Below are 24,238 nucleotides of genomic sequence, written 5' to 3' on the forward strand. Positions count from 1 at the left end.
CTCCTTATTCCCCAGATGAAGCACACATTGTGTGTGTGCTTGTGAATCATCCCAGAGATTGTGGAAACACTCCATGTTTAAACTGAGGCTGAATTGGCCTCAGGCTTTGCTGAATGTCCAGCCTTTGCAGCACCGTGTCCAGTGTGCTTAATTCTGTGTAGCCATGGTGATAAAGCATTTCTGTGGCTGAACCTAACAAAGTTAGTACTGAGTTGCAGTGGCAGAAATAAATCCAGTGAAAACCCAGCAGTGGAAACTAAGCTGCAACGAGGATTCTTTCCGAGGAGATGCTAAGATTTTATAAGTAAATATAAACCTTTGAGTAGCTGATTTTAAGTAAGTTGAGGGTCTCTGAAGAGATAATTGATGTGCATTCCTAAAATCAAAGAAAGAACTACTAACTACCTTGTAAAAGAGTAGATTTCCAACAGGCAGAAAACCAGGACAAAACCTCAATTTGAGGTTGAGGTGACCTCACTGTCATTAATGAGATCATGATCAGGCCTTTCATGCCAATAGCTAAGAATGAAAAAGAAGAGATACTCCTATGGTTTAACTGCACAACTTAGAAAATTATTAATGGTCAGGACATCCCGTCATAATTTGTTCACTTGTAAAATACCACACAGGTCAGTGCAGTCAAAGGCATTTCCATTTATCAGATTTTGGAGATTTTGATGAAATAATTAACTGACTTCAGTTCATATGGCCTGATCCTGTATTGAGATCTCTGTGAGAGCAGACCATGTGATAACAAATGCTCGCAATTTTAACCATTCACAATTTCAACCATTATACAAATGTACCATTGCAGTCATATAGACACTCCATAATATTGGTCCATACATGTTTGCAAAAGCTGGAACTGAGAAGTCCTTCCTCTTCTCCAAAGAACAGAAGCCATAAATTATATCAATTTGACTCTGTCTGAAGTTGCCTGGCTATTGTTTAAGTGTTGGGTTTATGCACAGACTGACATTGTCATCTTGACATTATTTATAGCCCTTCTTGGGTGCAGTTAAGTGAGTGGAAATTGAACAGAGACAAAATGCCATTAACTGTGAAAACCAAACTTATCAGAAATATTTTATTTCTCTCAGGACTCATTTACATATAACTGTTGGTATTACTTGGAAAGAGTGTAAATAAGGCAAAAAAGGTCTAAGGAGAAGGTTGACTTTAAGTTGGCATTGTCTTATAAAAATATTTCTAGTCACTGTGTGGACTTAGATTATTACAGAATGTTCTGTTCTCTTAACTGAACATCACATTAGATTTGTCTGGATAAAAATATTTGAGTGATTATTTATTTATGTTGGAAAAACTGTATGAATTTAAATTTAATTTAATGAGCTAACTAACTTGTCCTTTAATGGTACTGAAGTTTCATTAAATCAGAGAAGCAAATGCACTTTTAAATAAAATTAGGAGGATAGTTAAAATATTTAATTTAATCTGATTTTGGAAGTTAGCATAAAAAAAGTATGGCTGTCATGTTGTATCATCAGTTCTGAGGTTCTGTCCCAAGTTCTTCCTTTTCAAGAGCAATGGCCTATTTCTAGCAGAAAGGCTGGCCTGCAGTTTGAAATTCAATGTATTTATCTCACACAATTTTCTGAGTAGAAACTATAATGTTTTTTTTTATTTTTAAATAAAAATTTTCAGAATCATTTTAAATCATTCAAGAGACAATAAAACATCTTTTTGTATTTATCTTATTTTGCATAAAACTGTTCTGGAAAGTTATTTATAGCAATTAAAATTTACTCAAGTTTTTATTAAATTATCATAATTAAATAATAAATCCTTCCAGTACCTGAAGGTGGTCTACAAGGGAGCTAGAGAGGGGCTCTTCATCAGAAACTGTAGTGATGGAACAAGGAATGGCTTTAAATTGGAAAAGGGGATGGATTAGATAGGATATTAGGAAGACATTCTTTATTGTAAGGGTGGTGAAGCACTGGGACAGGTTTCCCAGAGAAGCTGTGGATGCCCCATCTAAGTGTTCAAGACTAAGGATGGATGGAGCTCTGAGCAACCTGGCCTATAGGGAGATGTCCCTGCCCATGGCAGTGAGAGTGAAACTAGATGGTCTTTAAAGTCCCTTCAAACCCAACAAATTCTATGTTTCTATGATTTGTTATTAAGCAATCCTTTTGCTGAGTTACCAAAGGGCAGCTATTCACAGCATCCCAGGATTTATAAATTGAATAAAACTATTGTGGTCAACTATTTCCTTCCTTGAAAGCTCAGGATTATTTCCTAAAGTATATCCCTCCAACTACTAAGTCTTCCATAACTAATTATATACTGTATGTTCCATTTTTAGCATTCAGCTCACTCTTTTCAATAAAAGCTTTGCAGTTCATGCACAAGTAGAATAGACTTTAAGCATAAAAGAAATAAAATTAAATACCAATCTGATTAACTTTTCAGGTCTCAGAAAGCCAGCTTATATTAAAAATCCTTCTTACCACACTGGCTTTGTGAGCCATGTGCTAAAAGGTGGGGATTATGAGGATCCATTACAGCAAAGGCTTCAAACATTCTTCAGCTTGTTCGGCTGATGTACAGCGCAGTCTGAGCCAAGACTCTCTGCCATTCTTAAACATGTCAGTGTAACATATCCACTACTAGAGCTGTTATTCATGTTTGTGACTGGTCATTTCAGTCTTTTACATATCACTAATAATTTGTCTGAAGCATCTTGATAATGAAAGGGCAAATGAGGCTGGCATCATGCTTTAATCAGACATGGAAGAGCTCGGTGCACATTTATGACAATATTTTTTTATTAACCGATATGAAACAGCACTGAAGTAAAAAACAACTGGTAGAAAACTTATTTTTTATCAGCAATTGTGTGACATATAACTGCAGCTTTCTGATTTGGATAATTCACATGGTACTACCTCCAGAAATGGAGTGTTAATACATAATTTTCAAAAAGAAATTAGAGCTGCCTTATCAATGAAAATTACTGGGAGAGCCCATGTTTTAGGTTATTATTTTACAGGTGTATCAGAGACTTTTTTACAGACAAGTTAACAGCCTTGTGGAAAGCTCACAGAAGCCAGGAAGCTGTAAGTTCAAACATCACTTGTTTTTAGCCACTTCTTTTATTTCAATGTTCTTTACAGTTAGGTGCTAAACAGGGAGTCACACTCTTAATTTTAGCAGTGGATGAGTTATCAGTGTGAGCCTCTTTTTACCTGATAAATTCATGGACCAATCTGTGGAACACAATCTTTTCTGGCAGGATGGAAACAGAAGCTACTTCTTAGATATTGCAGAGTTAACTGCCACATACATGATGATACTGTCACCACCAGGAAAGTGGGGAATGGATTAAAGCCTTGTTTTGAGCTGTCTCAGGAACAGTCAGCTCCAACCACCAGTAATCCTGAGTCTACATCCTTTCTGCATAACATAAATAGAAGCAGGATTATGAATGCATCATATTCACATATAACCGAGTCAGTCCCTGATCTGCACTGTGTGTCTGGGAGTTTATACAAGACTAAAAAGTTAGTCTACTTTACTCTTACGATTTTTAAATATTGAAAAATATATCTTTTGTGAATTTTGGTAGTCCAGTTAGAGAGATTTCTTTCTGTAAAAATCTGCTTCCACTCACCAAGGCAGGTTGTTCACCAGTGAAAAGCTGTGCAACCATCTTGTGTAAAGGGGGACCTTGCAGTAACAAAGACTAACACAGGCGTTAACAAGAGTGTGAAGGAAAGGAGATAGAACCACATTTTCTAAACACTCAGCTGCATGTTTGGATAAGGGATTTTCAGCTATAGCAGAGTTTTGTAGTACATTTGGCAAGTAGAAGTCCTACCTGGAAAAGTCATTCAGATCACTCAAGCTGTTGCAGTGTTCCAGCTGAACCTCTACTCACAATTGCCACAGATTTGGGGATGAAAATGAGGAAGATGCTTTTATGCCATGACCTTCTCTCATGTGCAACAGTGGACTGCAGGTCTGCTTGAATATCTCCTTTTTTGGGATGCCATGAAAGCAGAGCTCTTGCTTCTTCCCAGCTGTGAAAGATCTGCTCTTGAATGGCAAAGAGTGAAAAAGATAAGCTTCAAACAAACCCCCAACACCTGACCTTTCAGGAAGTTCAGTTCTCAACTGGAATTCTGTAGCTCATTTTACATAACCCTTTCTGAATTCTTCCTTTTAAGGAAAGCATCTTTGTGGTGGCCTTGCAGTCCACTTGCAAAGAAAGAAATGAAGTCCTGTTTTCTTCTATTTGTCTTTACGCTGACAAAAAGAGCAGTGACACTATTTCCACTGTTATCACACAGAAATCCATTAAACATTCTACATGTTGTGAAGAAATTTACACCTCCCCTTCCCTTTTCCTGCTGGGAATTTGTGGTAACATGGTAATTTATTTCAAGTGGAACAGAAGCATTTCTGTTTTAGTTTTCTTTTCATGTCTAGAAGTTAGAAGTTTAGTCCAAATGTAATAATGGTTAAATAATCCCTATGTGCACACTTGCACTAATGTCAGTAGTATACTTTTCACAAGAAAATAATCTTGAATACCATGTTAATAGGTTTACAGTAAGGAAAAGCTCCAATCTTTGGTTTTAGAGCAGATTAGAATTGTCGCCAGAAAAATGAAAAATAAAATAAAAACATTTCTATGGCTTTGGGAAGACATTTTTACCTGCTCTGGAGCTGAAAGTCAAAAAGGAAAGCCTCAGGAATGAAAACCTGGCCAGATTGTGTGTACCTTCCACAAAACCTCTTTGACTTTAATATGTCAGAATTCCATACTTCCAGTGCCATCCCCTTCCCTTCAAAAAGGCTTACTGTGCCATTCTAAAAAATCTGTGTCCTAAGCCCGCATTATTTGACCTAATGGAAATTGAAAACATGACGTTACCTGAGTGCAATTAATTGGATGCAGACAAGACAGGGATGAGTTGGGGAATCAGGCCAATTCCTGGCCTGTTGCTCCCAGGTCTCTTGTATGGCTCAGTTGGCTTTGGCACTCTTGGCCCCGCCCATCAGATCAAACCCTCAGGCATGGTAGAGAGTTAACCTGTTTCTATCAGCATCAAAACCAGGCATGGAAAACCTTTGTCCTTAAAAAGATAATACCTGTTTCAGAACATTTATTTTTCAGTGTTTTTATGGCCTATATTTAGATTTTCTGTGCTCTGGGCACAGGAGTTTGCAGGTGACATTGGGATTCAATAACCAATACAGTTTCCATGGGTCCTCCAGGAGCAGCAGATATGACTTTGCCAGAGTCATAGTTACAGCATTCCTTTAGTACCAGAGAGGATTTTTTCTCTCTTTCCAGTACTGAAGGGTTTGCTGTGCTGCAAAGCTTTGACTACAGGGCACAAACTTTATTGCCAGCTATTGGGCAGAATGTATAACTGTTAACATGATTGTAATCTACAGCTCACTGAAACAGCTGCCAAACTTTCCTTGGGATTCATGAACACTTTGTTCTCTACTAATATACTACAAAGTGTGATAGATATGAGCATTATTGATGTCAATTCTTCTTTAGATCAAACAGCTGTAGTCATGGGAAATGTTATCCTAATTCCTATATGTTCTGCACATGTGGTTAAACTAATGACTTGAAAGTCTGCTTTTATATACAGCAACTACAAAGTCAGTAGAACAGATATCTTTCCTTACCCATGAGGGAGAACAACAGTACCACATGGCTATCATTATAAAAATGAGATTGGAGTAGAATCCTGACTTGGAATACTTGAAAGTTTAAGAATATCTATATTTGATTTTGAGCCCTGGTCATCTCTGATTCTGAAGAATTACAGCATATTTGAAAGGCCTAGGATATTTTCCTTTTATTTAATAGTCCTATTATTCTGATATGTTGGTTTATTCAATGTATTTTTTATTACACTGTAAATGCTTCTGAGTTATTACTAAACCACCCTTCTGACTGTGGTTTTTACTTGGCAAGAAAGCATTATTCTTATTGTTATGCATGACCTACTTGGGATGTATTGTAAAATTAAAAGTATTGTAGAAGGAAGAACAAGAGAGCAAAACCTTGAATGCTAAGAATCCATGTAAGATCTGAAAGAAATTCAGACTTGTAATAACTGGTGTGTCTCATCTTTAACTCATGGCTCTGTGTTTTCCCTACATTAATCATGCCAGAAGAGTTGTCACTTCATATTTGTGAACTGTGAAGGTCCGTCAGGGCCAGGTCCTGTACGTGTTCCTGGATTGCAAATCGGAAATGACTGTGATCGTTATCACTTTGGGCACAGGGACACTGTGTAGAAGTTTGCAAACAAAAGTAGCAACTTAATCAGTGACAGAGTGAGCCTGACAGCTACCCTGCCACTTCGCTGGGAATGCGGGAGCAGCGCGGGTGCCAGGACTGCTGGATCACCAGAAATATATTCATATTTAGAATGTCCGAAGGACACATCAAAGACATGTGAACAGCTTCTTGCTACTGAAAAATAATTACAACCATTCCTCTTCACTATTAGTGTAATGATTTGAATTTGTATTGTACTAGCATGAGTCTTAAACACTTAATGTCTAATTGTGGCCATTAAGTATATTATTTGCAAATATATGTTTGGTGGCTTCTGTCTTCCCTTGTAAAACCAGATCTATTTTCAAATTTCTGCATCCAAACTGCCCATCTCTTTGTCTGCCAATCCATTTCTAATATATGTCACTGTTCTTCTATAACTTGTTATGTCTGTACTGCATGAGTGCTCATGGACAGACTTAGTAATTAATCTATGAATAAATTTGTCCTATCTTTGTTAAGAGCAACAATAGAAACTCTACATCAGCCATAAAAAGAGAATGACAATGAGTTAGAAGACATGTAATTGAAGGCTGAAAGCTTCCCCACTTCAGCTTATTATTTCATGACTTACAAAAGAATGCATCACAATAACATTGTCTTCCAGGAAGAGCTATGATTATGATAAACCAAAGTAGGAGGGAATATTCTTGCCAGGTCCTAGGAAAAAAAAAAGGGGCAAAACCACTTCTCCTAAAGTAAGGTTTTAGGACAGAGACTCTCTCATTCCTTTTCATTTGTCTTCTCTTTACATTGACTTATGTGCAGGAATATCTCCAAAAGATTTTTATTTTCAGATTTTCCCTAAATTTAAATATTTGAAATGGCTTTTATTCTTCAGAGTTACATTATAAAAGAGATTTTTCAATCCAGTTAATTGTTATTACTGCTGAGCTTGTGCTCAATTCTAAGCATAAAACAGCCCAATTCTGCTCCTCACTATTGCAATTCCAGTATGGTTATTCCTTTAGCACTTGATGGAAATAAAAATGCTTATTTCCACTATATGAACTCTCTAGAGAAACCCACAGTTCTACATTTTTCATGTAGAGATTGTGGCATTCAAGAAGTAAACTCAGGGCAAGGATTTGATCGCTGTAATCATACCCTGAATCTCACTCCAGCAACTGGGGATGAAGGAGATTGTATTAGCACATGTTTACAAAAAGAAAATGTGATTGCTCTCTTTCAAAATCTCAAGAGGAATATAATGAAAAGAGGGACCAGAATTGTCTTTATATGCTTTGGCTGCTCTCATATTTCCTGTAAAAAAGGTCTTATCTTTCTATATGATTATTGAAGCCATAAATGGATTTATATCTCAAACTATATAATTTCAGATTATCCAGGGCACTTTTATTTTATTAAGTTTCCTAGTCTTTTCTACAGGCTAATTCTCATACATGATATTTCATTTTATTGTTTAGTGACTTCTAGTTATTTCCAGCCCTACTTGTAGAACAGTTTTCATAATCTATTTGGTGGAATTAACTCATCCTTATTTTAAGTATACATACCTGTATGTGCATATGTAAATGTATGCACATATGTACTGAATATGTGATAGTTTCACTCTGAGATTTTTATGCATTTTTCTGATTTTAATAGTTATTGGAAGGAAGTATTTGGCAAGATTTTATTTATGTATTTTAATACACTCTTTGTCATGTATGAAGGTGATTTTTGTGGGCTGCACATATTTTGGCAGGACCATCTTCCTGGTATGCAGTTGCACATTCATTATAATGCTGAGAATTATAGGTATGTCTGGGGGCACTTAGAGATTAATGGGTGTATATATAGAATTTCAAGAATGGGAAGAAAAGGTGTTGGAGTTTGTACTAGCAGTAAACATTTTTTATAGTGCTGTGGGAAATTGAAACTCTTAGTTTACTACTACAGATATTTATAAAAATTTCATTTATTTGTATTTCTTATATGAATTTTTTAAATTATGAAGTGATTCCAGTGAAATGTATCAATTTTTTAATGTCTGTATTAAAACTAAGGTAAACATTGTCACTTATCCAGAACACCTATCATTAAAGTGCTAATGCCCAGATTATTGCAATGAAAGTTGAGAACCATAAATATAGCCAAAATTTATAGGACACAAATGAACATTGCTGCCTAAAGAGCTTAAACTCCATAATTTAAGAGATATTACATATATGCTCATGTAAATCTATGCACATAAATACTGTGTGTGAGAATATGTAAACTCTTGTCTGGATATTAATCCTTTATTGACTGAAGAAGTTCAGCAGATTTCAGGCTTCAACCTCCCTGGTCTCTGCAGGGGAATGGATTTCACAACACATAGAGGTTTTGCTCTTTGCTATATTGGGTACCAATGGACAAGAAGGTCTTTCTTCAATACTGATTAAAATCATGTTGTTGGGGCCAAATGCTGAATGCAGGACATATAGCAAAACAAAGTAAGACTTGCCATTTTTAGGCAAGGAAAGGAGAAGAAAAGGACAGGGTTCTTGATTAAAATATTACTATTCTTTGTAGTCTAGATAGGATTTTCATAAACATTTTTTGCTAAATCAGATATGTTGAGTTGAGGAATCTCATTTCCTTACAATACATTATCCACACAGCTGCTCTACCTTGTCAGAGGTTTTATTGAGTCAGAAGTCGGTAGGCAGGATCCTCTGCTGTCAAGCATGAATCCTGAACCATGAGCCATTTTGTCCCTGCAGATTTGTTCTGTTTCTATTTCTCCATGTGTTTGGAAGTAAAGTTAGCTGCATAAACACTGATTGTGGACACAGAGTGTTCCTGCACTTCATCAGTTTTTTTTTTTGAACAAAGCAAAACCCTACCATGGTTCCATCCTTACCAGGTGCCAATGAGACATCATGGGACAGGGAGTGTGCAGTAAGATTTACATTTCCTGTAACAGTCAAACTTGAGGAAGATTTCATTACTCCCTATCACCTAGGAAAAGATCTGAGATAGGTTTCAGTTCTCCTCACCAGTGGGTGATTTGTGATAGAAGCACACACACAGAGGATGTGAACATGCAGTCTGGAGATCATGAGTTCTGGTTCGTGTTATAAGATTGATGGGAAGCCTAGAGTGGATGTTTTGTCGATTTCTCTGGGATAAGTATTTGTCTGGAAGAGTGAGGAAGTTGGGTTTTGGACCAGGGGATACCCTTTAATTTCTGTAGGCCCAAGTGTACTGAAATTGCAGCATTTTCAGTGCTTTCAGTGGATGAAACTTGTGGTTTATGCCATCTAAACTTCCAATTTAATCTTTCAAAAAGGATTAAAAATGGAGACTTGGTTGGCATTTGGTGAAATGTACTGCATCTTTAGTTGACTTTGAGACTTATATCAGGTTAATGAAAGGCAGAATGGTAATCTGCAACATCCACAGGAAAGAGAGAAAAATGATAATAAAAAAGAATTTATGATCTTTTCATTAGGAAGATCCTAAGACAGAACTGAAGAGCTGAAGGTAGAGCACATGACAATGAACAAAGAGATTCAGAGATTCAGCTTCTGTGAGATATATATCTATACAGATACATAAAATACAAAAAAACCCAAAAAAGATCATTGTTGAAAGACTAGAGCAGAAAATCATTGAGTCTTAATTTCATAACCTTTCTTGGAAAAGTGTGCCCATATGTCATAGTGGTGAGTGTCAGAAACCAAGCAGAATTAAAAACAGATTAAGTAGTACAATATTAAATCATTATACTATCTCCTATAACACACATAGATTCCAAATTATATTCCAGCTTCCCAGGTTCATTGAAAGTTTAGATTTTAGCTAAATCTAAACTGGCAGAGAATACAGCAAGCAGAACTATTTATGCAGCTTAAGATTACATTTCTCAAGAACCATATTCAATGCAGTAAGGAGATATTTCAGTGGAAGTAATTTTGATTATGTCATATGTGCATAAGCTAGGAATGAGCCAAAAAGTGTTTAAATATTCTTCTACACAGAAGTTGTTCCAAAATTAGTGTTTCTGAAAATTAGACCTCACCAAAAGTATATTTTCTGAAGAAAATAATTAATTCCACATTTTAATAGAAAATGATTTTTTTAAAAAAATCCCCACAGATGTTAATGTGCTTAGAGTGATATGACAGGTGTTGCATTTTCACAACTATGTCTTCCCCTTCCCAGTGTATACTGAGCATGGTTCAGATTTTCAGTCAACTGTAAAACCAAATTAATTTAGTTTATAAAATTAAGTGGTTTAGAAAATGATCAAGAAAGAAAAATAGCATCCGCACAGTTACAAAATTTAAAAATGTTAACATTCAACAAGATTATTCTTTGAACCAGAAAAATTACTAGTCAGTAGAAAATTAAAACATATTGTTACCATTAAATCTTATCAGAAGCTTCCTTGTGGGACCCATTTAATCATGTTTGATGTGATTCTCAGTTGTGCTGCTCACTGACTTTATTAAGACTTAAGGTAAAAAAAATTAGTTGTATTAACTAATATTCATACTAAAGTAATTGAAATTTATTCCTAAATGTTTTGCATTCTTTTGTAGAAGAGGTAATCAATGGCATTTCAAGTGACAAATTTCCTTCATAATGATTTTGGGTTTTAGGCCTAGAAATGGCTAAGCTTTTAGAATGACAAAACTTTAAAAAAAAAAAGGAAATATTTCTTGCCACATAATGAAGAACTGAAATTCATATTTGAATATTACACTATTGGGTAAACCTAGCTGGGATATCCTTAAATATCTTGAAACAGAAAACTATGTGTTGCCCATATCTTGTATGTCCATTGATAATTTATTAATTAAAAAATACTTCCCTTTCCAGTTTCCTAAGATTTTAGTGGGATGCCACACAGCATATTCTTCCACCATCATTATCAATTACTATCTTACATTTTATGTACTTTACTGAATTGTACAAAGATGCCAAGACACCATTGACATAAGATTGGAAATCTGCAATTGATTTTTTAGGGATTGCAGCTTCAAAAGCAGCGTAATAAAAGCAACTTGAGTTTAGGAAATTTCTGCCACTTTATAATTGCAGAGGTAGTTAATGAAATAATTTCTCAGGTGGTTCTGCAGAGTGCCACCCTATGGATGAATATTCATACATTCAGAAACTTCCTCAACGAATGTGCTAATTTGACTGATTAAGTCAATTCAGAACAGTTCATTTTATTTATATCATTATGTGTGGCTTGCTTTTCTTGTTTGGTTTTTTGCTTGTTTTGTTGAGTTTTTTTGAATTTTTGTCATTTAAATTCATAACTCCTCTGTTTTCTTGCCTTCCTTCAAAAATCTCATTAGAAGATGGGTCTTCCAAACTTTTTCTCAGTTCAATGGAGATTTTACTGTAGAGTTTATTCCAAATATTGAGCCTGCAACCTTAGGTCTGAAGCACAGTAATAGAAAGACCTTGATTAATGAAATCAAGATAACTAGAAAGAATTATACAATTGCATAATTTATCTGATCTGTACCTGAAATATTCTCCACAGCAATGGAGTTTTCACAGTTTGCTCACAGAAGAATCCCTACCGATATTTTTTTTACCTGCACTGTTAGAAGACTTTTCATCAAATGTGTAAAAATTAGTCTTCCAATACTGAAGCTTCATGGATGTGGAAACAGGTTATTCACTTTCCCTTAACATTTTTGTGTTAGTCCAGTAAGTTATTTTCTTGTTAGCCTTCCTATCAAGCTAAGCATTTCTAAGTCTTTCAATTTTTTAATTTATGACAAGTCTTGGCCTTCTGTACACTTTTCCAAATAACATACACTTTTCTTGAACTGCAGCGTACAGAACTGAAAACAAAACTGCTGCAGACACTAAACTGATACTGAATGCATCAGAAAGATTACTTGACCTGTGTTGGAATAATCTCATACATGTTCTATCCCTGATTTCTTCTGACAAAAAGATGTCTGGTCTTTATCTGAGGAGGAAAACCTGCTTGGTTTGGAGCTTTGGTTTGCTTGTTTTTTAGCTTGCAGAAAGATTCTTCTACATTCATAGCACACTTTTATTTACTGAAATTTGATATAAACCCAAGCTCAGCCTTCACGAGGACAAGTGTCATTAGTATATTGGAAATCAACCAGACAAGAAATCTCAGTATCACTCAACTGAGGCTGAATCAAAAAGTGTTTAGGCGTTGTGTGAGGAGAATGCAGCTGTGGTTTCACTGGTCACAGTGGAATTGCATCTATTGAATTATGCCTTATAGCCAGACAGTAAACATATGACATGCCAAAGATTCAGACATTCAAGGAATCAAGGATTTAAGGAGAAGTATCATTTATATGTTTGGAACATTTGGTTTGGAAAAAAACAGTCCAATGTTTCAGTTCAGAAATGAACATACATTCCCTGCAAGTCATTGTTTGTTTCTCTGTCAGGAACAGAATTTGGGAAACCACACTACTGTGATTGAGGGTTGAGATACAAAAAATATCTGAGGAGGAAGTCAAAATGAGGAGTTGCAATATTACAGAAACTTATGAAAATTCCAAAACAAGTACAGAATAATTGTGCAAGTATCATGCTAATATTTACTTTTATTAACATGCAACTGAAAAACTAGCAGGCTTATTTTCTGGTTGCTTTAAGGCTAGAAATCTGGGTACATTGAATTTAAAAAAAAAAAGGAAATGTTTTTACAGCCAGATTTTCTTATAAGTGTTTGTTTGACTACATGTGGATTTGGTGGATTAATTTTCTGCCTCCTCTTAGAATTGAAACCCAAAAATACATTTCATAAGCAATGTATTTCATAACCAGTATATTTCATAACCAATGATTTTGTGAAAGTCCCATATACCACATATCCCAAGATGCCTTTCTATGAGTCCAATTTTTGCAGCAGTCACTTAAAGGTTTCACTTCAGCTTGCAAGGTTGTTTTCATAATTTTATTGAAGTTATCCATATGATCCTGTATCATCTTAATGTAGGTAATCAAGTAAGGTTGTTTCAAAAGTAGTACAGATTAGAGTTTTAGCATTTGTCCACTATTCATTTCCTTTATGTGCCATCCATGTTCATTTTCCTTGATTCCCAGTAATCATATAACAACAGAAATTTTGCAAGGACTGTTGTTCTCTACTCATTGGATTTGTAATACATGAAGGTTGAATTATTGTAAGTTAACCATTTTTTCAATTTTCCCTCATTTACAAATAACCTATAGAATATATTTTTAAATAAATGCAATATTGGCTTTTTCAATATATGAATAAAATAACTTTTCTCAGTGATAAAGTTTTTCCTAACCCCTTTCTACTTCTTCAAATCTCAAAGAAATTCTAAGGAATTCTATATATTTCTATTTCTTCCAGCTTGTTCGACTAAGGCTGTTTGTGTATTTATAAATCATAATTCACATGAAATGTCATTTTTCTATCTCACTCCCAGAGGCAGTTTGTCACTGTGGGGAGGTATGACATACTCTCAGATAGAAAAATAAAGAAAGAATTAAACTTCCATTGGTTGGGTCGTGGTGTAGCATTGTACTTATTCATATTTGCAAAGCAAGGCAACACTAAACCACTCTTACAAAATAACACTGGACATTGTTCTTCTGTATTTCCAAATGATGTGCACTCTATGGTAGGAGGACAGTCTATGGTTACTTTAGCTTGTAGTCTTGTTGCAAGACACCGTATGAAAATGTCTTCTGGGAATCATACCAATTATTAAAATATAGTTCTTACCTGGGACCAGCATTATTTGATCAAAGTAAAAGAAAAAGCTCTTATTTTATTTGTAAGCCATCTGCCACAAACACTTATCATTACATAGACCCTAAGTTACCATTTTAATAGTTCTATTAGTGTTTTTGTGGTTTCTATGAAGGTTATTCAAAAGATATTGTCCAGAAAAGGCTAGATACTCTTAATATATAATCCTCTGGAATGTTTATTAACCAATAACACTGAATCTTCTGACAGTTTTATTTCTGAGAATGTTACAACATTCTTATGCATCCCACCAGTAATTCAGCATTACCCATAACTCCTGTGCAATGTAATGAGTCTTACTGAAAGCAGATGCAGCCAAATTAATAACAAGGACATCAATTTACTGTGGAAACCCATATAGTTGGAGGGGTGGGATGAGGAGAAAAGAATGCAGAATATAATTCTGTTTCACTTTTGAAAATTAAAGTAGCTGAAATAAGTAGATACAGTAATTTAAGGATTTGTTTAATTCAGAGTTTCTGGAGGAATTGAATTTAACTTAATTATAGGATGAAGGAATTCTAGAAAATTACTTAGACCCCTAAATGTTCTTTAATTTGCTTCTGTGAATAGGTCTCCATGTGTCAAATTTTTGGTGAGGCCACCCTGCAAGGATCCTTTTATCACCTAGTAAATAGATGCTATTGCTCTTAACTAACCACAAAGCAAGCTCAGTTCATGCGCTTAATAAAAGGCCTCCAGAGAAGGCAAGGCTTCAGATGAAATTCCATGCTTGGTCATAATGAACCTGATAAATTGTTAGCTTCCTGCAATAAAAATAATAGGTGAAATCTTGGCCTATGGAAGCCAGTGGGAATTTTGGCATTGATTTTAGCAGGGCCAGTATTGCAACCAATAAATCTACAGAGCAAACTAAAAGAAGTAGGCAAAGGGAGGAAGGAAGGGGAATTAATGTAACAAAACCCCTATATTATTTCAGTTTTTGTTCAACCCCCCTTTGCCTGAGTGAATAGCTCTTGATACTCCAGAGATGTGCTCACAGAAACTATTGTGGTGGTATTTTGAACAACAAATATTTACAAAAACATTTAATGACTAATTTTGAAACAGGAAAGTCAGCTTTGTTGTTATAAGTCTTAGATTAAATTTGAGGCTGTTTTATGGGTGAGTAATGGAGGGCAATTGCCAAAGGCTGAATACCATGGGGACAGTGTTACACTGGAATAATTAAAAGTATGAGTTATACAATATGCCTCAATCTGTGGTTGTGTTTTTGCTACACAAATCTACTGTAACTCCACACAGATGCAATCACAATCACAATCCTCTCTGTAATGGGACTAAAGTAACAGGCAAAGAAATTTACTTAAAAATATTCATTTCTTTTTATATTTATTTCCCTATCTGTGGACATTTTATTTATATGTGAAAACATCTAATTTCTGATTTCTGATGTGTAATAAATGCTGTTACCATTTTTGCAGCAGTTTTCAGCGGCATCCATTGCACATATGCACCACATTCCTCATGTACAGCAAGGCAGTTTCAGAAAGCTCCAGGCTAGCAAATCAAGCACTGTACAGCTACAATACCAACATGATATGCTCCTAGCTGCAAAAAAAATACATTGGATGTAAGGAAATGTGTGTGTGTTGGTAACCTGTCATGAGCAGTACCATGACTGGAGATTCCCGTGTTTCATTAGGAAGCAAAATTCATCAGAGGAATTGAATTTCTTGTTCAGATGTTCCAGAATCAGTCTCCATATTCTGGACCTGACCCAGTTTATGGGGCTCATTCACAAGGACTATTTGCAATCAAGAGATAGTTTGGGGGAAAAAATCAAAAGATCCATAAGACATCCACTTTAGTTTTGACCATGATGGTTATTGTTTCTTCATACTGGGATAAACAAAACAAATAAAACATCAACAACTGTCTTATGCAGAAAATATTTTACACTGTGGCAGTGTCCTATTTCTGTAATAATGTTCATAAAACTAGTAGGTGCACATAAATGATCAAACTTGTAATAAATATATTGTGAGCTCAGCTGAAGCGAGTCATCAGAATATCTAACAGTAATGGCCCCTAGGCACAGATATACCTACAGAAAAATTGAAAGCAGCCATTCTTAGTAATGACACTCTATATCTGACTGCCACTCCTTTTTGCAGTATTTAAAGCCACTCTATCTGGTTCTTACTATTTAGTTGTGCAACTTACCTGTCACAGTGACTAACTACTAACTAAGGACTAAATCTTCACTGGGTTTAAACCAGCTGGACTCCAACTGGTTATTTCAGTTGAAGGTATTGAAAACTCTGTTCTGAGCCACCTATCTTTATGTTAAAGCTTTACGGAGGACATCAAGACAGACCAATGCTTCTAAAAGTGAGGAAAAAATCTCATCATACTGTAGACTAGCCCTGGATTTATGGCCTGCGGTGGCAGGGCAAGGACATTGTCAGCTAAAAGGGAATGATTCTGCTTACACGGACCAAAACAAACTGCAACAAAAAGCACCCCTCTCTGGGATACTTAATTTATTTAGAGGATTCTTGTGTAGATTCTGTCCAAGAATTTGTCAAGTAAAACTAAATATCAAGACCAAAAAAGCAAAGGAACAAACCAGCTTTCTATGCTTTTTGGTCAACAAGTTCTTTCTTTTATTGGCATGACAGTGTCACCAATTTACAAAAAAAAAATTTACAAATTTTTGATCTCAGTTAAATTAAGCTGTGTTTATTGCTAAGTTTCTAAAATATCATTTGGGGAATTAAACTGAATTTAAAAAAAATCATATTCCTGAATGACAGACATAAATGAGGGGATGTAGGATACAATAGGATCCCTTCCATGGAAGACTCACATGTAAGTTATGATGTACAAATAGGGTTTTATGTTTTTTCCTCTGGTGTGCTTTGCTCTTTTAGGGTTTCATTTTGAAGCTGCTATCTCCATGACAAATGTTCACTGCAACCTTGACACAGACCATGACACTTGGAAAAATCTTGAGACTCCAGCTCAAAGGGGAAAGATAGTCACATCCCTACCCCAATAGTCGTATGGTCAACTGAGACTTGAGATTCCCCCTGAAAATATTAAAATTTCTGCTTTTGACAAGAATGCCAGCTATGCACCCTTTATGACACTAGAATGCCTAAACAGGTAAAAATACTACAGCTACAACTTTTTTCTCTTTTACAGCTTGAGAACTACATTGTGGAAAACATGAAATCAGAGATGGTGCAGCTGCAGCAGAATGCTGTGCAGAACCACACTGCTACTATGCTCGAGATAGGGACCAGCCTCCTCAGCCAGACAGCAGAGCAGACCAGAAAACTCACGGATGTTGAAACCCAGGTATGTTCCCAGCAAGGTTTTCAAAAAGCTGTTAATTGCAGAGAGCATTTCCCAAACCCTTTCCTTTCTAATGCACTACCACACAAAACATTTCAACACAGGGGTCCAGGAAACACACTTTGTTTCTTGGTAAGAACAGCATTGATGACTGACCCTTGTTATGTGTCTTTCTTTTGATTTCATTTGGTTAGTATATTTAGCCCTGTGTGCGCAACAAAGGTAGGACTGCCCAGGAAACTAGATCAGCATTTGACTTTCAATTAACAGCTCCCTATTGTCAATGATAAAAGTGTCAGGCTAAATAATGAGTAACAGGATAAATCACAGCTTTTGATCTTCATTGTTGTGTATCAATCATTTCCCAATTTTTCAAGCTCTGTAGGAGAACAAAAATGGACAATTCAGATTACTCTGTGAATGTCAATGATTTCAAACAAAAATAAGGCACTGAACTGCCAACTCCACAAAAGAGAGAATGCAGGGGAAAGCTAAAGTAGGAGTTCTATTTACAAAATAGCAGATGCAACACTTTGACTTCATTCCCAGTACTCTTGCACTTTTCTGGTTTAAGCATGCTTTGTAGGAATGCATGTCTGAGGCACGTCTCTTGTTTTTTCTATTGAAATGAAGCTTGTTTGGCAGTCACCTTGCTTCTTTCTGCTGATCTGCTACTATCATACAGTTTTAGAGTGCCAGAATATCAGCTGGTACATATCAGTGCAGTTTGATTGAGTTCATCTGCGCCAGCTGAGCAGCCGAGGTTAAAAAAGGATTTAGAAACAATTTTTGACAAATCATAAAATCAGAATTAAATTATTATGTTATGCTGCTAAAACAAAATATCCAGGACAACATAAACATTAATGTTTTTAATTTATCCTTAAGGTGCTAAATCAAACATCCAGACTTGAAATTCAGCTACTGGAAAATTCCCTGTCAACATACAAGCTAGAAAAACAGCTGCTACAACAGACACATGAAATCCTGAAAATTCATGAGAAAAATAGGTAAGAGTGAGTTAAGTGGTCTCTTTCTCTGTTCATTACAAAGTGGTCTGTGTATACTTTGTTTTAAGCAACTGATGAAAGGAGCAAATATGGTAAGTGGACAGCATAGGTAATATTTACGAACTCACTAAAACAACTGGAATGTGAACTTACACTATATTATGTCCTGTGTGATAAATGTAAACTGATTTTTACCACTTTTCAAATTAACTGTAAATTTACATCTTACTCTGTTTCATGACAACTTAGTCATATCACCACAGTTCCAGCAACCTAAAAGCATAGGCATTAGGAGCATTTTAAAGTAGAAAAATATTAAATTATGAGATTTTCAACTACCTTAAAGTGCATCAGAAACAGAAAATCTTCAGTAGTTCATCTTTCTAGTTTTAATGGATTCAAAGATAAGGCATGTAAAAGGATCTCTCCTTTTGTGCTCTATAGCATACTTGTAGCCATGCTCCATTTTAAGAAGTCAATGGCAAACATTTGGGATTTATGTTTAAGCTGAAGAAAAAACTATTTACCAACACAACTTTTAAAGCAGTAAATAGAGAACTGGGAAGTAACTCCAGTGTTCTCTTTCTGTGACACAGAGATTCAGCACCTGAAGTCACTGGGTTTAGCAGTTCAGTATGCCAGAGAGCGTTGTGTGGTGAACTGACCTGGTCTGGGATGCCAGATGCCCACCCAGACACTCTCTCATTCCCCCTCATCATCAGAACAGGGAGAAAATATGATGAAAAACTCATGGTTGAGATAAAGACAGGGAGATCACTTATCAGTTACTGTCATGGGCAAAACAGCCTTATTTACCAATTAATAACAGTGTAGTATGGTGAGAAACAGAAACAAACCCCAAAAGACCTTTCACCTCTTCCCCCCCTTCTTCCCAGGGTCAGCTTCACTCCTGATTCTTCTATATGCCCCCTGAGCAGCACAAGGGGATGAGGAATTGAGATTGTAGACAGTTGACAAAGCACAACACTTTGCCTTGCCTTCTTCCTCAAGTTTTTTTCCTTTCTCCAGCATGGTTCTTTCCCACAGGCTTGTGTACTTCAGGGTAAAAATGCTCCACATGGACTCTGCACAGGTGTCAGCTTCCTTCTGGACATATCTGCTCCACTATAGGGTCCTCCACGGGAAACATCTGCTCCACCATGGCCTCTCCCACAGGCTGCAGGGCTGTGTCTGCTCCAGTGCCTCCTTCCTTCCCCTTCTCTGACCTTGTGTCTGCAGCATTTCTTCTCTCCCTTGTTCCCTCACTCCTCGCCCTGTGCAGCTGACTGGAACCAGCTGTGCCCAGCTGTGCCCAGCACAGGGCAGCTCTGGCCCTTCCTCACAACAGCTGCACCTGGGCACTAGCACCCAGGACAGTGGGAAAAGCTGCTCCCCTTCCTGACTGCTCCTTGAAACGCCCAATACTGCTGCCTCTGTGGTGGGCAGGTGTGAGCAGGGAGGACAGGGAGCGCTCTGACTCCTCAGCTTCACTCTTCTGGAACGAACAACTGTGAAGTCTGACTAGGACTAAGGTGTTATTTCCTCTCTCTACATTTGATATTAAAATGAGGCAAACAGCTTTTAAGATGAGGCAGAGACTGAAGTATGTGATACAAGCTGTTGAGGACTGTTTTAATTGAGATCAGTCAGTCTTCCAAAGAGAGAAGTGTGACCCCATGCTGCTGAGGAATTGGCAACTGAGGCAGAAAACCTTGCCCAGGGTTATGCATAAGGCAGACTAGCACCATAGTGGGCAAGAGGCTACTGGGTAAAGAAGGCAAAATACAGGTAGTGATGAAAAATAGAAAATATTGTTATGAAGAAATGTGCTTGTAAAATGTGTCTAGTTGCAAAGGTGGTTGAATAATGCATCATTACTGCTACTGATTATGAAAACCAATTTAATGCATTTAACCTAAAAACTGTTTGCAACCAGTAATTCCAGCAAATGTTATTCTGAAGAAATTGAATTACACTAAAAACTCTTAAACTCCAGAGATGTCTCTTAACCAAATAGAAATGTGAATAAATTAGTGTGGGATTAACTTTGTCTTCAGCAATTTCAAAAATAGGTAATTCACCCAAACTGCTTGTGTGTGCTCTACCTGTAATCCACAGACAGATTGGCAGAGGGCAGTTCATTCTACATATCTTACAAATTTATTTCAAAATGGACTTAATTCAAGCATTAGTTAAGTATATAAGTACTTGCACTTTTATCTGCTGCAATATGGTTAGCAACAAAATTTTGTTGGCTGCTTAAGAGACTGTGTGTTGTATATTTGGGATGTATTTATTTACCTTAGGAATGAATCAGAGTAAAAAGCCTTCATGGCAGTAAACAAATAAGCCCTACTTGAACTGAGCTTTGACTTGGCTGACATTATGATAAAATGGATTTTGAAAAGTCAGAAAAAAAGGAGGGCTATTTTTAAAAGCACATTTTTTGTTGTTTTCCTCAGAGGTGTCGGTATTTATGGATAGATGAAAAAGCACATAGAATTTTATCTTGTAGCAAAGCAAGGACCTGGCATGCATTGTGTGAGTCCTTTCAAAGTCTCCTTGGGACTGATAAAATTAGGGAGAAGGCAGTGTTATAATTATGCTAAAATATGGATCATCCACTCTTGTATCATCATCATCTCTTCGCAGAGAACTGTGTAGTCTTGGCCTTGCAGGTTCTAAATTTGAAATCAATTGTGTGTGTGTCAAGTTGACTGGGACAAATCTGGGTGACCTCAGAAGACACAAGGCTTCTGGACATGCCAACAATTTTAGCTTGCTTAAATTTAAACAATATTTGCAGATTACTCATCAGGCTGTGTTTAGTAGCTATTTACAGTTTAGGTACTCATAATCCCTCTGCATATCACTTATACGCCAATAAATGGAGACAAATCCCTTCTTCCACATTATGTAGGTGGACTGTAAGCTATTTTGGAAAGGATCTTGCTTTTGCAATAGGTTTACAGCACAGTGGGAACTAGTGTAGGAGCTATTGTCTTTGCAGTAACAATCAAAAGAGATAGTGTACTTTGAGCTAATAAATTGTCTCTCTGTGCTTAAATTTCCTCTGTATAAAATAAAAATTAAGATATTAATTACATTCAGACAACTGAATTTTGGATTAAAGGAATGCAAAATCTCATAGTAACAGTAACTGACCGTTGATGTACTATAGTAACTTGGATATTATCCTTCAATAAAATTAACACTGTGTGTTATCAAGGGAGCAGTGCATGCTCTTTAGACTAGAACTACGTCTATTCTTGGCCTTTCTCTTTGCTGCCTGTCTCTGCTCAGAAGAAGGGCCAAATTTTTTTTTATTCCACTGAAATGGAAGATATTCTATGGTATAAGTGGAGTCACATTTGCCTTAGAATCATGTGTCTATTGAGTGTTCTCATGCCATAAATAATTTGGTTTTGTGGGTTCCCACCCACTATCATGTAAACGGTGGTTTCTTCCATTGCCATTTTTTTCCCACAAGAGCTTTCTAAATGCTATTTTGATTTATTCTTGAAAGATTTCCCTTCTGAAGTGCCTTATGAACCCCTTTTTTTTTTTCTCCCCAGAGTGTACCAGCTGCATTTAATTTATAGTGTACCATTTGTTACAATAAGCAAGTGTAAGAAAACTTTCTATTTGCTAAAATGAGACAAATGAGGAAAAATATAATGGAATTCTGGATCTTCCATCAACAAATCGTGGAAGTGAAATTTAAACATAAAATCTTGCTTGAATTTGCGGACAATAGTACTGGATTAACACATTCATTACAAGAATGCTATGCTATAAAAAACAAGGATTCAAGAATGATTCTTGAATGTGCTTGACTGTGTGAAAGATGAGGAAACACAATATGTCTGTCAAGTTTTATTTGAAGGTTGTGCATATACTTCAAAGATAAATCCCAATTTTACACTTCACTTGTGTGAATTATCTTGTCATTGATATAAAAGGTAGGCTTACTGGTGCTAAGTGACTTGTTACTTTACTGGCCCTGAGAAGTAGGAGGACACATATTTTCATAATTCCTTAAACTGATCAGACAGTATCAGACTCCCAAGGTAGTATGAGTGGTCAGCACCTAAAAACATAGGGAAAATTTCACTCACCTAAAAGGAAGTACAAAGAAGCTGTTTCAGGCTTTCTTTGGTAAAATAATGTTCTTGCACTCAAAAGTAAGCACTGAAATCCTCTACCCACTTGTCTTCCCATACATATATAATAAAATAAACCTACTTATGTATGGCCAAAACCAATTTTTTCTAGTGTGACATTACTTGTTTTTAATTATTGAATACCTCAGCAAAGTGTATGTTTTATCTGTATATTTAATAAATAATAAATTTTAAAAGATTATTTTAATGCAAAGGATGTCCATCTCCAAGGTCTAGTCTATATCCTGTTCTCACAAATCTAAACTGAGGATTCTGAAAACAAAGATTTAAAAAAATCTCTTAAACTTCTGTGGTCTGGAATGGATTAGTGATTAAACTACCTTATAAGGCAGATTGTCTAAACTATATTTTCCTTCTCCCTTGGACAGCTACCAGAGTGTTTCCTACATGTTCTACTTCATCACCTTTCAAAATGACAACAGCTTTCACTGGAAGTCATTCTTCGCCTTCTGTATGGGTATTCTACCCTCTCCAGCATTAGTAGAGGTTCTTTTTCTGAATCAGCTGGACATAGCTCTGTTGCACTGAGGCATTGCACCGAGTCATTCCACAGGCTGACGAAGTCATGATATCATGATGCCATTGAAAATAGATTCCTAGCCCCACCAAAACCACTACATTAGACATCGAGACATAGCAAACCCTCAGAAATATTAAATTTGTCTGGATTTGGGATCTGCATGTGTGTTTGTGTGTGTGTTAAATTAATATTCTCCTAAATAATGCTTCTTTAAAAATTTGAAAAAATATCATTACCAAGCACTCAGCAAAATTATTTGTTTATGGTGTTTGTCTGTCAGAGTTTGATGTTACAAAAAAAAAGGCAACAGAGTGGTCTTGCCGCAGTTATAGAAAACCTAAATACCTTTTAAATTGCTTTCAATCAGTTTCAAGATTTTTCTGAACTTCCAAGGACTTTTTTTAAAATTTAAATTATCTATAATAAATATAAATATAACAATACAAATGAACAATTCTGGACATATTGTTGTCAAAAGCCATAAGAACAGCTTTTCTCACACTATTGAAGGATTTCTTCCTTTTGGAACAGTCCAGTTCAGAAATCCCCAATCTGTGTGAAGACTTTGCTTTTGTTCATTTGGAGATTTAACCAAAGTTTTCTCATTGTTTCATAGTAAAACAAAAATGAATGTCTTGGACTTCTCCCAGAAATACAGGGAGTTGTCCTATCCTCTGGACTTACTTTTATCTGATATAGATTTATGGATATAGAAAGCCAATTGCATAAATATATAAGCATTCCTGAAGTTAGCATAGTTTTGCAATTTATAATTACAGGACTTTTAATCGACATGAAAACCAAGGAAGCAAGTGCTATGACACTTCCATCTTTCCACCACATGTTGACACACCACTCAGAAATATTAGTTTGTATTATTATTAAAGCCATAAAACATCTGTTTCCTGTCTGGGTCCGTAGATGCCAAACTGTGGAGCTCTAAACATTGTCAGCTTCTCTTTTCTTGCTTGACATGGCCAGTGCTGCCACAAATAATATTGTCATCCCCCTGGATTCATTTACTATGGTTTTAGGAAGGCCACAGTGGGAAACAAATAATGCAATGCATAAACTTTGGCTGTCAAAGGCTCTTTCTTTGACATGAAATGATTCAGATATGGAAATTATTTAGTT

The 24,238-nt window shown here is 36.1% G+C and overlaps 1 protein-coding gene across 1 annotated transcript in view; it reads left to right on the top strand.

Moving 5' to 3' along the window:
* ANGPT1 (angiopoietin 1) overlaps positions 1-24,238 on the top strand; it is a 152,708-nt gene that overhangs the window by 51,569 nt on the left and 76,901 nt on the right. The window contains exons 2-3 of the mRNA XM_005479425.4: positions 17,238-17,393; positions 18,279-18,400. Of these exons, the coding sequence (XP_005479482.1) occupies positions 17,238-17,393; positions 18,279-18,400 (278 nt within the window). The remainder of the gene's footprint in view (positions 1-17,237; positions 17,394-18,278; positions 18,401-24,238) is intronic.

The sequence above is a fragment of the Zonotrichia albicollis genome, chromosome 1 (genome assembly GCF_047830755.1).
Source record: "Zonotrichia albicollis isolate bZonAlb1 chromosome 1, bZonAlb1.hap1, whole genome shotgun sequence".
Taxonomy (NCBI): Eukaryota; Metazoa; Chordata; class Aves; order Passeriformes; family Passerellidae; genus Zonotrichia; species Zonotrichia albicollis.